Source organism: Pundamilia nyererei, unplaced genomic scaffold, assembly GCF_000239375.1.
Source record: "Pundamilia nyererei isolate P.nyererei 1_Seehausen unplaced genomic scaffold, PunNye1.0 scaffold00112, whole genome shotgun sequence".
NCBI classification, from domain to species: domain Eukaryota; kingdom Metazoa; phylum Chordata; class Actinopteri; order Cichliformes; family Cichlidae; genus Pundamilia; species Pundamilia nyererei.
Window position 1 is genome coordinate 192,968 of NW_005187513.1, and position 14,960 is coordinate 207,927.

Consider the following 14,960-nt stretch of genomic DNA (forward strand, 5'->3'; position numbering starts at 1 on the left):
GTTTTACTACAAATGCCACTTTGTATGTCAGCTAGCAAATGAAGTGTGAGAAGAATACCTTTTGCATTTCTAAAAAAAATCATTTTCATTATAGATTTTCTGAAAAATGTGGAGTTGGAATTCATATTTATCCAATTTTGCATCCAGACAATCCTACATAAACTACAGTAGGCTTGAATATAAGACCGATCCATACGGAGAAATTAAAACTCTTAACAGCCATGTCTGTTTATGTATGCAGTCTGTCACCTTTTAAAAGAGAAAATGTCTATATAGCAATAAAAGCCTTTCGTACCAGAGGGGTGGGAGACTTCTCAACATCCAGAATGAGTTTTCCTATGTTGCCTCTGTCATGAATTCTCTGCATCGCCTCTTTTACCTGAGAAGAAAACATAAGTTTAACCTCTTCTTAAAAAGCCGCACAGATCTTATTCTCAACATGTAAAAAAAGCTGGTTTAACAATAAAAGAGCTCTAACAGAGAGACTGCTGTAAAATTGGATTAAAAAAAAAAAAACACCAGCTGATAAAATTTCAAAATCACAAAAAGATTCAATAATTTTCTGCAGATTGTAGACACGGGATCCATTTTTAGCACAGCTATATTACAGACTTCCTGTGCGAGGAAAGTTAATGGCCTTAACGGTGACAAAATGATGCTGACTCACTCTGCTGGCTGATATTTGACATCACGCTGAACACCTCACTGATGCAAGATCTATAGCAAGAGATTGAATTGAAAATCTGGCAGGGAGGGACAGTCTCTAATAACAGATACATTAAGAATAACTGTTTCTGCAGTCTTATTCCAGAAATGGTTTATTCTACACTGCAAAAAATCTTAGTCACATTCTGCAAAATAAATAAAGTCTCAGACCACACCTCCTAATAACCTGGCTCACTGTTATCCCCACATTCAATAGCTACAGTAGATAGAATTAAAAATAAAGAACAACCCTTCTAGGAACTGAACCAAGGACTCCAAACTCAATTAGGCAGCTACATCTATAGCACACATTATGCCGTCTTCAGAGATAAAATGTGATGCAGTGCACTACACTGCAGAGTAAACCATAGGTGACCTATCACGTCTGTGATATAATAAAGGACATCATGTATCAACATGATAGGGCTCTTAAACTATCATTAAATGAAGATGAGGCTTCTGCCACTCGGCTGTCTGTGGAAAAATACCATGACACGTTCAAATTCAGCAAAACCCCTCAATTCAGTGCTCCTGCTAGGAGAGCAAAACTGAGTAAGACAGTGAGTCAGAATCTTTTAGGTCTGTGTGATCTTTACTGCCAGCTAAAGAAAATCAGAAATAAGGTGTGTATTGTCAGTAGACTGAGGCAAGCGGGCTGCTGCAGAGAAATCCCTGTGCACATCATCAATGCCTGTAAACAAAATCCCAGAACACTAAGCACTGCGTTGTGGCGAACTCTACAGCTTGCATTCAAATGAAAATAATTCAATATCCAGTCGTGATGCAGCAGTTGAGGCAACAGTTTGCCATGCACTGACAAGGCTCCTGCAAATGTACACTGTTTTCGAAAAACCCACACTTCATATGCTGTCATAAAACATCACGCTCGTGTTCACCAACACGGCCTGGGAGCAATAAGAGGCACAACATGTGACAACGAGCGACGCTTTCCGGTTCCGTGTTGCCATCCAGCAGGCAAAAGGAGACCAGAAACAACGTTTATGAACGACTGCTAGGCCATTCAGTCATCATTATTTATTTTGCTGTGACAGCAACTTACTTAACAGGTTAAAGAATCAACTCTGTTAGGCATGGTGCTACTGATAAAAGGGCAAAAATAAAGTCAGACCCACCACAAAAGATTACCATGCCATATCATGCACTCACGCAGACGCAGCTGAGTGTATGCCTTTGTCTGGAACCCGTTGTGTCACAGAAATCAAGCCAATAGGAAAAGTGGGTCATAAACCTGTACAGCACTTTGCTGTTTGGTAGAAACTTTCCAGAAGAGGTTGGGGGTTGGATAAATTCCGCTTACATTTTGAGCGAATTAGGTCTCTGTGCATAATGACCAATTTTCATGCAACGTGGGTTCGATTTTGTTTTTCAGGATTTTTAATAGCATTCAGCGTAGAAGCTGTACAATATTTTCCTGACTGAAACTAGCAGCGATTAGAAAAACTCCCATTATTCTGTCCCAGCCATGCATATTGTCCAACTTCTCATTCCGGAAAGAAAGGTTGCTATGGTCAGCATGTAAACTAACCTCTTCTTCCAGGCATATAAACAACCGAGGCAAGCTGTGCCCCTGACACTACATCCCACGCTATCCTCCCCTCTAATGAGATTCTTCATGGGCAATGGTTCCAGTGAATAGCCTGAACAATCTGCCAAAGTAATGACAACAGTGCATGGAAAGTTTCCCATGAGAAATCATTTCACAAAAATATCTCTCCGACTGTAGACAGAGTCTAGAATAACTTACAGTAAGCTTTTTGTGATTATTACTTACACTGCCTCTGCTTTCATCTAAATTCCTGAGGTATTTTTCAGTGTGAAACAAAGTCCAAGGATAAACTTTCTGCTTCTTTTTCCAGTAACCAGAAAATCAGTGGACTGGGGTGGCCATGGCTCAGGAGATAGAGCAGATTGTCTACTAATTGGAAGGTTGGTGGTTCAATCACTGCCTGCTCCACTCTGAATATTATAGTATTCTTGGGTTGCTCCCATTATGTTAGAGTGAAAGTTAGATGTTGAAAAAAGGGCCCGTTTTTTAAAGTGCTTTGAGTAGAAATGCACTATACAAAAACCAGTCCATTTAGTCTCAAGTCCCCAGCTGCAGGTTCTTCATTGATTCTGGCGTTTGTTAGGTCTGAAATGGTGCAGAGGTAAGTCATTCAGAGCTGCAAGGCTTTGCCGAATTCATTAACCTACAAGAATATTAAAAGTGCAGCTTTTCCACCCCACAGGTGCAGAAAAATGAATAAATCAACCACCATCTGTACAGCCCACACATTCCTTGTTTGCAAATGGTTTAATTAAGCAAATAAGAGAAAACAGCTGTGGCGATGGGCCATGGTTGTCCCCATCTTTGTGTATCATTTAACTACAGATGAAAAACACAGAACTGTTCCTGCCTTACTCCGATCCCCGTTTTACTGTATCCACTGCAGGTACACGTGGACATCAGAGGAAGGATCACAAATATGAAAAAGGGGTTAAACTGAAGCTGTTCTCATGAAGGAGCCCAGCAGTGGTCAAATGCACACCGGCTAAACCTGCATCACAAGCCGGAGCTTTTATGGATAAATATGGGGATTAAGTGGATGAATAAGCATGATGGCCCTGCATACAGTTAAAGTAGTGAGTGTGTGTTACCTTGTATAAAACAAATCAGTGCATTTTCTGTTATTTCGGACCATTTTAATAAACAGAAATGATTATTATGCTTGGACAACTAAAACCCCCAATTAGCAAACTTGCTTTATAAAAAAAAGTATTTCATTACGATGCCGGTGATTGTCCTTTGGCTTGGATTTAAGCGTTTTTGGGGGGGCACTAAAAATTCTTTTAGGCAGGAAAAACCCTGTAAGTAGCATAGGTACGCTCTCTTAAAGTGGTACTTTTCCATTAGGCTTATGTACCAAGGGGGATGTGAGCCACAAATGCCCTTGTAAAAATATAGCAGAGCGAGCAAAGTAAAAAGAGGAAATCGAGCATAGATGTGGAAATATTCATCTGTCTGTAAAATTGCCTATGTGATGGAAAGAGTCTGGTTTTCAATGCTTCAATATGTTCTACACGCAACCAATTGTGACAGTGTATTTATGAGTCTCTCTTTTTCCAGTCATGGGTCTTCATTTACTACTGATGTTCCCCTGAACTCAAATCCCTTTTAAACGTTGCACAATGCAGGAAAAGACTGATCCGGATCTCTTAATGTAAATATCAAATTATTAGAGGAAACATGCATCTACTGTACAAAGGTTCCTGAGAAACTGAATGATCACAGTTATAGGAAGACTTAAAGAGTCTGTAGAAATCGAGTGTCAAGTGCTTGATGTATGGGCTGTTTGGCTTTTTGTGTTGGTGTGACATAATAGTTGAACAGGAAGATTCAACCTACCCACCATCTGTGGAAGAATGTCCAAGGACAGCTGACAACGTTCAGCAGCGACAAACAACACATTATATTCTGTCCAGGATGTTTAAACCAATTCTTCTTAAAATCTTTTCTGGCATCTCGGATTGCGTAACCGACGTGATCGGGTCATTTTTAATTTGATCCTCATCGATCTCTGTGTCTTAAACCCTCTGATTACTTCAAGTTCTTACCTCCTCCAGCGCCCAGAGGGAGTCCACTACAGGCTTGATCTTCTTCTCTTCATACAAACACAGGAGTTTGTCCATCACTGATTTCACGAGGCCACATCTCCCTTGTTTGAAGAGCAGGTTGAGGAGCGAAAATCCAGCTATGACTTTGTTCTCTTCGTATAGCTTAATAGGGTTCACCTTCTCCACCTGCCACCACTGTAAAAACAAATAAACAAGCAAACGAGGGTGACGGATGTGTGCGTGCGTTTCATTTCCTGTGACTTATAATTGATTGGGCAGTTACAGGGTGTAGTTTCCTTTCAAATATTGATGATAGACTGCATCTCTGACTCACAGATTTTGCAAAGCTGAAGAAACTCTTTGTTTCCCCAGTTACCATGTTTGACGCGCCTGAAAAAACAAAAATAAAAGGATTTCTGTATACTGGACAGAAGTGACTAGTCAATAATTGGCAGCCATGAAGCATGAAGGGAGAGTGGGGGAGGATCAGCTGGCACCTTTAGCCCTTTAGATCTGTGCAAGTATGCCTTTGCACATTTTGAGTATGGCTGCAGATAATGAATTAATCTCTCTGTAATCATGTTACTTGATTCATGAGGCTTGACAGAAGCTAAAGTAATTAACGGAGACCAGATAAGACTGGTTGCTGTGAAGGACAATACATTCAATTTGCAGGCTCTGGAGTATATATTATTCAAATGACAGTCACTATTTTGCGACTAGATCTGTGCCACTCTTATGGGTGTGTGTAAAAATTGAAGCTGCAGCAAGAAGACAGATAGATTGCCATGAGGAATGTAAAACAGCTGCTCGGGCTCTGTGCAAAAGTAACATAATCCAACTAAAAGTACCTCTAAAGCTTCTTTAATCCACACGCAAACTGGTATAAAAATCTCTGCGTGTTCGTGCCAGACTGCTTTTTTGGGCCAGGGAATTTGACTCGAGAGTGAGACTGTACTTCTCAATATTTGAAGTAAGATTTAAAATGTAGTTATTTTGACTTTGAAGCGATACATTTTTGCACAGTAAAGGAATACATATCATCCCCACCATACAGGATGTAAGTTCCCAGCGGCTTCAGCAAACTCAGGCCTTTGCCTGTGTTCTCCCCACACAGGCAGTCAAGCACAATGTCCACTCCCTCTGGAGAAATCCTGAAACACCAAGAACAAAGGGACAGTTAAAAAATATTCAATTGAGCTAATAAACATGCAACACGCAGAGATTTAAACACTTCATTAGAACCAGTAAATTATTTGAATGTTGTCTCATAAATGAACAGATTATTCTAAACACAGATTTGAGCTGAAACATTTAGCCTCGATGGTAAGATTAGCAGAAAAAAGATTTGGACACATTTTGGACAAATTTGAATCGATTTCAGACATAATACTTTTTTTTGCCTTTTTAATGTAGTATTCCACTTTTGTCTGAGAAAACAAGTGATTTAAGGAATGGAGGCAGTTATATGAAAGGTTTCTACTCTTACTGAGCCCGCAAGAAACTTAGACGCTACAAGCCACATTCACACAGCACTATATTTTATCTGTCACCCCCACATTCATTTTGGGGTTAAGCATCTTAACGTTTTGAAAGGCAGACCGGAGGAGCTGCGGATCACACTACCCACCTTTCAGCCGGAGGATAACCCACTCTACCTCCTGAGTCCCAGTCACCCAGATTTAGAAAGCTCACAAGGGTAAAAATATAACCAGTAGATTAATCTAAAATCCAAATAACAGGCAACATTCAATTACCATTAATCAGTTAAGCAACTAATTGTTTCAGCTTTACTGAAAATGTCATGAAGAATTCGAGCAGTTGAGTTAAAGTACAGTGAAAGGCAGAGATATGACTGCACTGGCTTGTTTGTGTCCACAAGCACTAAATGTAAACGTGCAAAACATACTCTGTAAGGATATATATAGATATATGTATATATAAATATATATATAATTTATTTATATGTGTGTGTGTGTGTGTGTGTGTTTTCAGCCTGTGATTCATGCTGGAGCAGCTTCAGGTTTTGTCTAATCATGGATTCATAAGATAAGGAGCTTGGTTCTCTGGAGTATTACTCTGAGAAAAAGTTGCAGCCCACGTTTTCTTATACAGGGATTATTGATGTGTTGCAGTGCCCACGTAGCTCCTCATCGGTAACATATTTTACACTGTGTTACAAAAAGTTTCTGATCTCATCGCACACAGAATCAGCCAGTGGAAAAAAAAGGGCCATAATGAGACTTTTTAGAGTACGGTATATGAAAGAATGAAAGGCATGTTATTATCAAGGGGACATTAAGTCCATACTTTCTGCCTTGTGGCCCCAAACACCCGGCTGGCTGAACAGCTTGGTGGTCTTGTGATTCTCATGGTTTTTTGCCTTTTGTAAAAGGGCTAATTTAATTGTACTTTGCACTTGATCCTGAGAAGAATGTGTGGACCAGTGAGATGAAAGGCATATTAATCCACTACCACTGCTGACATGTATGCAGAAAGCACTCAACATCATTTCCTAATCAAGCCATTTGCATCTGTAGGTACTACAACGTGGCAAATATGGATTTTCATACATCATACTAATGTGCATCTACCCTGTTTCTAGTATAGCCACAGATAATTACTGCCAGAGCTCTGTGAAGCAGAGGAGGCCGTTTGGTGATGAAATAATCAAAAGCTTTGCAACATCGTTAGAACTACATGAAACCTGCGCAGATTAATTGTAGTAGACCTGTGGCATACCGCATCCAATCCCATGAATGTTTGCAACCAGCGGTTTCTTTGTAGCGTAAACCGTCTCTGATGTCAGTGTAACGTGTAAGAAATCGCTCCTCTGGCCTAATTGGCTCAGCTGTTCCACATTGCCGCTACAGACCTCCACCCTACACAATGCTGCTGCTTGCTGAGATGAGCTGTGAGTTGCCATGGTGACCACAGCCACACATGACCAATAAGGCAAGCAGTAACATCTGCATCCTCCAGCAGGCCTCTTACCCTCTGTTAACTAAGCGTTGTCACGTTAGTTTAAAGGGGTAACCGGCAACATCTTCACCTGACTACATCTCCACATTCAGTCTTGACTCAATGAGTGAATGTTGCCAAAATTTGTCAAAAAGAAGTAAAATCACTTACACAACACACTTACTTTTTGACTTCTTGGATGTAGTCAACATTTCTGTCAAAGAGGTGAGCCACGGAGTCTCTAATGGCTGCGTGTTTGAAACACGAAGCGATCCCAAACACAGTGACATTAGGCACGGTGGAGCAGAGCTGAGCCACAGCTTGACCCTGAACATAATAACAGTTATAATGTATCAGTGCCCGAGAGCACAGAGGATAAAGAAAGCAGACATAAACATAACTCATACCACGGCATAAATAGCACTATTAACAGTGGGGATTAAACAACAATTCCATATGTGTGCATTTGTTTAGAGGGTGTGCACTAGTCATATGAGAACTGGACTTACTACACCACCTCCTACTGAGTGGACCAACACTGACATCCCTTCTCGCAGATTGGCAACCTCAAAGAGCATCATATAAGCAGCCACAAAGTTCAGGGAGAAGGCTGCTGCTTCAGCGAACGTCATTTCATCTGGCATCTTGTAGACAAAATCCACGGGTGCACAAACCACCTCCGCCCAGGCGTTGTAATTCACAAAAGCCATGACTCTGTCGCCTATCTGAAAGAAACATGTGAGGGAAGGAGGTCAACACACGGCAGACACTAACGTGAGCCCGTCATGTGGCAGTAAATGTCATCAGATTATGAATTAACAGCAGTATATTTCTGATTGTTACGCTTACAGCACTTATTGCAATCTGCATCCTCTCTAGTTTTATTGGTGTACTTCTCTGGCAGCATGTACTCATAGAACAACTGCATCAACAAGCTGTAATTACACTAACCTCAAATCCCTTTGTGTTTTCACCCACTGACTCTACTATTCCAGAGCACTCAAATCCAGGGACAAGAGGGGGTTTGGGGGGATTATCGATAGTCCCCTGACGTACCATCAGGTCCAGGAAATTCAAGCCACTGCAACAAAGAATAATTCTTGTTTGTTTACACTGGAATCCATCTGATTCGATATCTGGATGACGACCATGACCCTGAACAGTCTCTAACAGCTTTTTAATATCAAATATTTAGCATGAGGTGTTAAGAGATGTAGGAATTACCCAGCACTGTTTATTGCATTATTATGAGCAGTGAGTCACAGGCTTTTCCTCTGTGGATAAACAGTACACTTTAATTTTCCCAATGTCACACTGCTAACACTGGCAAAAGCTCAGCTGCAACCTGGGGAAAAATGCCTTTCTCAATATCTTGTAAACAAGCGCTTAGAAAATAGAAAGTGTGACATAGAATGACTGGAAACTGTGGCATCAGATATGCTTGTTATGAACATCAGCCACCCAACCTCCTGTACCAGAAAAGACCTGTGGATTCATGACTGCGAATTTCTGTGTAAGCCTTGTTGATCAGCGTTTAGACTTCACAAAAGCAACGTGGGAGTAAAAGACCGGATCAGACCGCAGCTCACAAGTACAAATGAAAAACACTGACACCCTCATATTTACCATGTTTTCACGCGGATCTTCACTTCACCATCCTGAGGCTCGGGCATTGCCTTCTTGGTCACCCTGAGTTTGTTAAGACCCCCAAAACCTGACAATATCACCGCTCGCATTTCTTTGGCATTGCCAGACGTCTCCACGTTGTCTATTTCTTTCTTCACATTTTTGTCTATCATGTACTCGGTTTCCTCTGTCATGTCTGCTCCTTCTTTAGCCATGTCGAAGACCAGCTGCTCTGCCTCCCCGTTCCTAGTCGAGAGTGATTTGGGCGTGCAGCCGGTGCAGCCTGCACACAGGCAGGCGCTGTACGGACGGTTATCCACAGTGGAAGCTGAATCCTCATCATCTGCAAGCGACGTGCACTCACGCAGGTTTAAAGTTCCAGTATTTTAAGTCTGACAGATGGCGATTAATTCAACAAAAAAACTTTGCTATTTCAAATCAGGAAATTATTTCATCCTGGTGAATTATCCTTCCTTGCGCCAGTACGACTTATAAAGTGCACCATCTGGTGGTGAAGCGCGCGCAAAACTTTTAAGTCTGATGAACTCCTTCAGATGCCTTCGGCAGCACAACCAAGTAGGATATAAATAAATAATCGTTAACCTCATAATAAAGATTCAAAGTTTTATAGTTTAATGGGATGTTTTCTTTTATTCTTCTTTAAAGGGTTAAACTATAAAAATGACCAGAGGAAACAAAACAAACAAACCTGGAAGAATTAGCGAAGAATTAACAACAATCAATCATGGTATGCATGATTGTGTGCGAGTGCAACATTCCTATTTAAAATAATGTATTCGTGACTTGTAGACTTGAAGTTTCTTCGAGGCTATAATTTTTTTTTTTTAATTTGGATACATTTAATACATATATAATACATATTCTTTTACATCCCTCGAAATCTCTGTTTAAATTAACTATTAAAGAGGGCTAAACGATGTTTAAATGACAATATATAATAAATAAATAACTAAAAGACAGATTTTTTAAAAATTGATAAATCTGTCAAAATTGACTTGAGTAACTCAAAATGTCATATTATTAGTTTATTAATAATAATAATTTATTATTTATAGATACATAACCCCAAATTCTGAGATTAAAACCTCAAAATTTCCACTTGTCTTCTTTTTTTCTCCTATTCGTAAGTCAAGATTGAGATAACCAAAAATTAGTAGATAATATTTTTTCCCCCAGTGATGGAAACAAGATTCTGTATTTAAAGCTCGGGCATCACTTTCTTAATTTGTATATCACACGGTTGCAACCTAAAAATAAGGCTTTTATTATGACTGTAAAAAAACAAAACAAAACAAAAAACCCCAAAACAAAACAGTGAAAAGCATTTCACTATACAGAGGACACTATGAAGTCTTTATGGCTGGCTGAAAAGGTTTATAGGCCTCTCTTAGATATGGATAAACATAGATTCAAGTAGCCTGGAGTGGTTCAATGTCAGGTGCTACAATTAATGAGAAACTAGCAAAATGCTAATTTATCATATTCTTTAACAAATTTTGTGTGTTTGCTACCTAACACAAAACCTAATACATAATGTAAAAGTAAAAAGCCTTTTCGCAATAAAAATAAATAAATCAGGTGGTGCAATATTTCTAATATTTTGAAATTGACTTCTAATTTTCTTTGTAGAATAAACTCCATGGTCATGGAGAAAATAACTTCATCAACTGTTGCCAAGGTTACGGTGTAACCCTGTAACCCTGGCAACATCTTAAAACAACCTGCTGACGCATTCAACTTCCTGCATCATAAATTGCTACACTCGCTCCTAATTTTATCGTAACTGTTTTCTTTTATAAACGGACCTCTTTGCAAAAGGTTTAATCTAAAATTTCTCAAACACAAAAAGAAGCCAATGATATGTGCCAAGCATAAATAAATAATAAAATGAATAAAGTTATTATAAACGTTACTGCTTACTACACATCCTGAAGAAGCCAAGACGCCATAATAACACTTGTCTGACATTCACTTTTTGTACTACTTTGAATTTCTGAGCTCAAGAACATGCTAGCTGCTAACGTAGCTAACTGCGGCAGCCTGCTTAAATAACAGGAAACTCCAAAAAGGAGCGGAAAGATTTTCAAACAGATTTGTAGAACTACAGATCAGAGCGATGAACTTCCATCACTCAGCTATACACTGGTTCAGCTGAAATGATTTAAGCCTATTGTTTAAGGCTTCCACTTGCTTTCTGCCATCATTTTCCAACATTCAACAGCAGCAAAGATGTTATGAAAAACTTCATATTTTCACTTTTAATCCTCAGCGTGATTAATATTAGATTAATTTGACAGGCAGTAATAGTGAGCGCATTTCCTTTTTTATATAAATGGATTTTTTTTTTAAATTTAAGCAACAAAAACAAAACAGTCAACAAAAGTAGCTTCCTTTTATTGCAAGGTACATTAGAAAGGAATAGGTAGCATAAACACAGGAGCAAAGTACAATCCAATGCCAGTAACCAATTTTGAAATTAATCATCTTAAGCTAGACGGTAACACAGACTGTGGTCAGAGTTAATGACATTGCAAACTAATGCTCCATAAACAGATCCATCCCCAGTTAAAAATAGAGTCTGTAGCTATTCTCCACCATTACGAGACTGCCCATTATTACACCAGCATCACCATCAGCCCTCAGGAGACCCCACAATGGGAAGAGCCTACATGACTTGACACTTTGCTAACAATTTAGCAGGCCATTTTGTGCGTATCACAGCTTTCATTGGTTCAATATATTATCTTAGAGTACATGATAACTCACTTAGCAATCATGCATGTTTCACACTGTCAGTGTGTAACTGCTACAGATAAGGTCCTGTGCGTTTCTGCCACTGGTACATTAACATCTATGTCACAGGATTAGTTTAGTACATAACAGCTTTTTTTCCTCCCAGTTGTGCATTCATACTAGAGAGGGTGAACAAAGGAAAGGTTTGTGGGCCAGAAATAGGACTTTTTCTAATGTTGTGGGACATCAGTGAATATTCGCAATCCATGCATGTTTTGAATCTCATCTTTGAGTGCCTGTGGAGTACAAGACATACGCAATACTTGTGATTAAAATATCAACTATTGCAAATATAAACTACAAGTTTTTGTTAATTGAAGCTAAGACGACAGACTTAAAAGAGGACATGAAACACTAGATCTATGGAGGTTAATTTACCTCATGGAGTGCTATACAAACCCAGACACTGCAGCTAACAGATGGATTTTCCCATTTCAGTGCAGCTAGCCAAGTAATGAGAGCCAAATACTGCTAGAGACAAGACGGTAAAAATGGACAGTATATCCTTGGTTTCTTAACATAAAACTCATTGTTATACCCAGGGGCAGCACAAACGGGATCATGATTCTGTCACTGGTTAGCAAACATAAACTAATGTAAGACTATTAGCTGCAACCCAGTGACATCACGTTCCATACTAACAGAAGATGGTGCTAAACATATTTAATCCAGCTTCACAGACAGAGTTAATTCTATGTCAGTTTTTGAGAGCAGGGCTCCATGATGTAAATTATCCTTTATATGTGTAGCGTTTCATGTCATCTTTAAAAAAAACAAATAACAAGCACATACAAGGTTCAACACAGACTAAATAAAACATCAACAATTTTAGATTTAATACATCAGTTTAGACAAGGTTTCTAGGGGTTTACCTGATTGACTAACTGGTGTTGCTGAACAGTCCTTTTTCCTTTAAACTCACTGGATTCTATGTGGATCTCATACATGGCCCCACAGCCACCTAATAACAGCACAGAAACACAGAAACAGAATCTTATGACTTGCTTTGCTTGTTTGTTTGCTTCCTTGGCTTTCAGAGTTTTCCTCAGTTCAAATGCACGGCTTCAGGGAAGACCTACATGTCCTACCAGGCAAATTCAAAATAGTTGGGATTTCTTTGCATTAGCCGATTCTGCAAACCTAAAACCACATGAAGTGGGTGAGTATCATGAAGGCAGTTAAAGACTTAACCTGGGCTTTTTACTCCAAGACATCTAAAAAGTGGTGTCTGCTGCATCATTTGAGTCTTTAAGCCTTTTTGAGTGGTTGATAAACAAAACAACAATAAAAAACAAGGTATCAGAAAAGGGCCACATTATTGCTACGAAGAAGTTGAGAATAATACCACAGAAAACCAATTATTTTTGTGAATTTTGACTTGATATATTGATTTTATAACTCCATGTGCTCTGTGTGTAGTTAAAAAATGATACACACATCAAAGGATAATCAATGTAATCAAGTCTGACATTGTCTCGCAGCCTAATGAAGAGGGTATTAATAGGTGGGTGACCAGATCAAGGTGAAGTTAATTTTACTGACTGATTGTTCTTGGTATTAAATGGGCTACAAATACTCTAATCAGTTGGATGTTATTTGCCATCCATCAATTTAAAACAGACTTAGCAGCAGAGTAGGACCAGGCAAAAAGAATAACCAAAAAAAATAAAAATAAAATATAATTAAAAAAATAGCATCTTTAAGATTGAAAACGTTAAGCTCACAAATCCTTTAATCCTGCATTGGAATGCATCCCTCTGAGGGTCTTTTGAGTTAGTTGACTCAAAAAGCTTAAAAATCAGTGATAATGGGTATCACGTGATATAAACCAGGGGAAAGTATTTATCCACTGTGTATGTGCAAATAACAGAAAAGTTATTTGACACTTTTACACAAAATTAACAAATCAAATACCGCCAACCAGAGTTAAAAGGAGCAGATCGGGCAGAGCGGTTCCTTACAATAAAAGGAAATAAGGGTGATGCTAATAAGCAAAGAGAGGAAAAACATGTAATCCTGTCAATCTGGGTGATGTATGTCACTGCCTGTCAGTAATTCCTCATGTGGCAGCTGCACAGTAGATGAATTCTTAAAAATTTACTCAAGAAGGTCTGACACGGTCCCCACTGTGTAAGAACCAAAAGTTGTGTAGCTTAATTTCCCACGTGTTAAGCCGTGCTCCCGTCCCGGATAACATCTTAGGCGGATCAGGATCATTTCCGCGGATTTAAGTGTTTACCTGATATATCCACAACTTTGAGTGACGAGGCTGAAGGGAACTTCTCCTTCAGTATCTTTGTGATGCGGACCTCTCCGTCGGTTTGCGTGGACAGAGGTCTTTCCAGCTGTCCAGTGACGGCAGTCTGAGGAGGAGGAGATGAGTTTAAGTTCAGCAGACAGTTTCTGCAAACTGGCGGCTAGCATTAAGCTAAAGCTTGACCCTCTGAAATGCACTGCTGGTACTGCTAAAGGTGTTTTAACCTGATTACTGCGCAGAAGACGGAGTGCAGACACCACAGCGCTGTTCAAACTGCGACTACAAGCCAACATTGTGAAAACGGAGGCACAGCTTGATCAGGGGGAGTTTGTGAAACACACACCGGTTACTTAACTGTCATGTCCTCAGACAGCGCGGTCCCTCAAATATGACGTCACACATCCGGGTCACAAATCACTTTGGGTTTTTTAACACATTTGAGCGCCCTAGTTGTTGCTATTTCTAATATTGCCATGGTATGAATATAAAATTAATATTTTGAATGAATACAAGATTCATACATGTCATTTTTTAATAGATTATATGTTATGTATTAATACTGATTGCTATGAAGGTCATACGTACCATACGTACAGTTCTCTTTTCAGTCTTACATTTTATTATTTTATTTTATCATTCTTATAAATAAAATTATACATATTATTGGTTGTATGTGTTTTTAAAGTCACTATTTCTATTTTTATTCTTTAACAATCATGATTATTTTCTGTAACACAGCAATTTAACACTGTGTCAAACTCCAGGCCTCAAGGGCCGCTGTCCTGCTTGTCTTCCAACTAACCTGCCCTTGTAGCTTTTTATTGGCAAGCACACACATCTCAAAAACAAGCAGGATGCTGGCCTTCATGGACTGGAGTTTGACACCCCTATCTATCTATCTATCTATCTATCTATCTATCTATCTATCTATCTATCTATCTATCTATCTATCTATCTATCTATCTATCTATCTATCTATCTA

General features: G+C 39.2%; 2 protein-coding genes across 2 annotated transcripts in view; both read right to left on the reverse strand.

The window, feature by feature from the left end:
- vat1l (vesicle amine transport 1-like) overlaps positions 1 to 9,251 on the reverse strand; it is an 11,433-nt gene extending 2,182 nt beyond the window's left edge. The window contains exons 1-8 of the mRNA XM_005741583.2: positions 8,908 to 9,251; positions 8,233 to 8,362; positions 7,791 to 8,006; positions 7,466 to 7,608; positions 5,371 to 5,474; positions 4,655 to 4,710; positions 4,321 to 4,515; positions 296 to 379 (exon numbers count right to left, since the gene is read on the reverse strand). Of these exons, the coding sequence (XP_005741640.1) occupies positions 296 to 379; positions 4,321 to 4,515; positions 4,655 to 4,710; positions 5,371 to 5,474; positions 7,466 to 7,608; positions 7,791 to 8,006; positions 8,233 to 8,362; positions 8,908 to 9,122 (1,143 nt within the window). The 5' untranslated portion in view covers positions 9,123 to 9,251. The remainder of the gene's footprint in view (positions 1 to 295; positions 380 to 4,320; positions 4,516 to 4,654; positions 4,711 to 5,370; positions 5,475 to 7,465; positions 7,609 to 7,790; positions 8,007 to 8,232; positions 8,363 to 8,907) is intronic.
- A 2,055-nt stretch (positions 9,252 to 11,306) lies between these two features.
- bola3 (bolA family member 3) lies at positions 11,307 to 14,385 on the reverse strand. Its single transcript, XM_005741584.2, has 4 exons — positions 14,203 to 14,385; positions 13,961 to 14,084; positions 12,594 to 12,682; positions 11,307 to 11,957 (listed from the first exon to the last, which is right to left on the reverse strand). Exons 1-4 carry the CDS (start codon positions 14,269 to 14,271, stop codon positions 11,892 to 11,894), a joined length of 348 nt encoding a protein of 115 aa, XP_005741641.1. The 5' UTR covers positions 14,272 to 14,385; the 3' UTR covers positions 11,307 to 11,891.
- Positions 14,386 to 14,960: the final 575 nt, after the last annotated feature.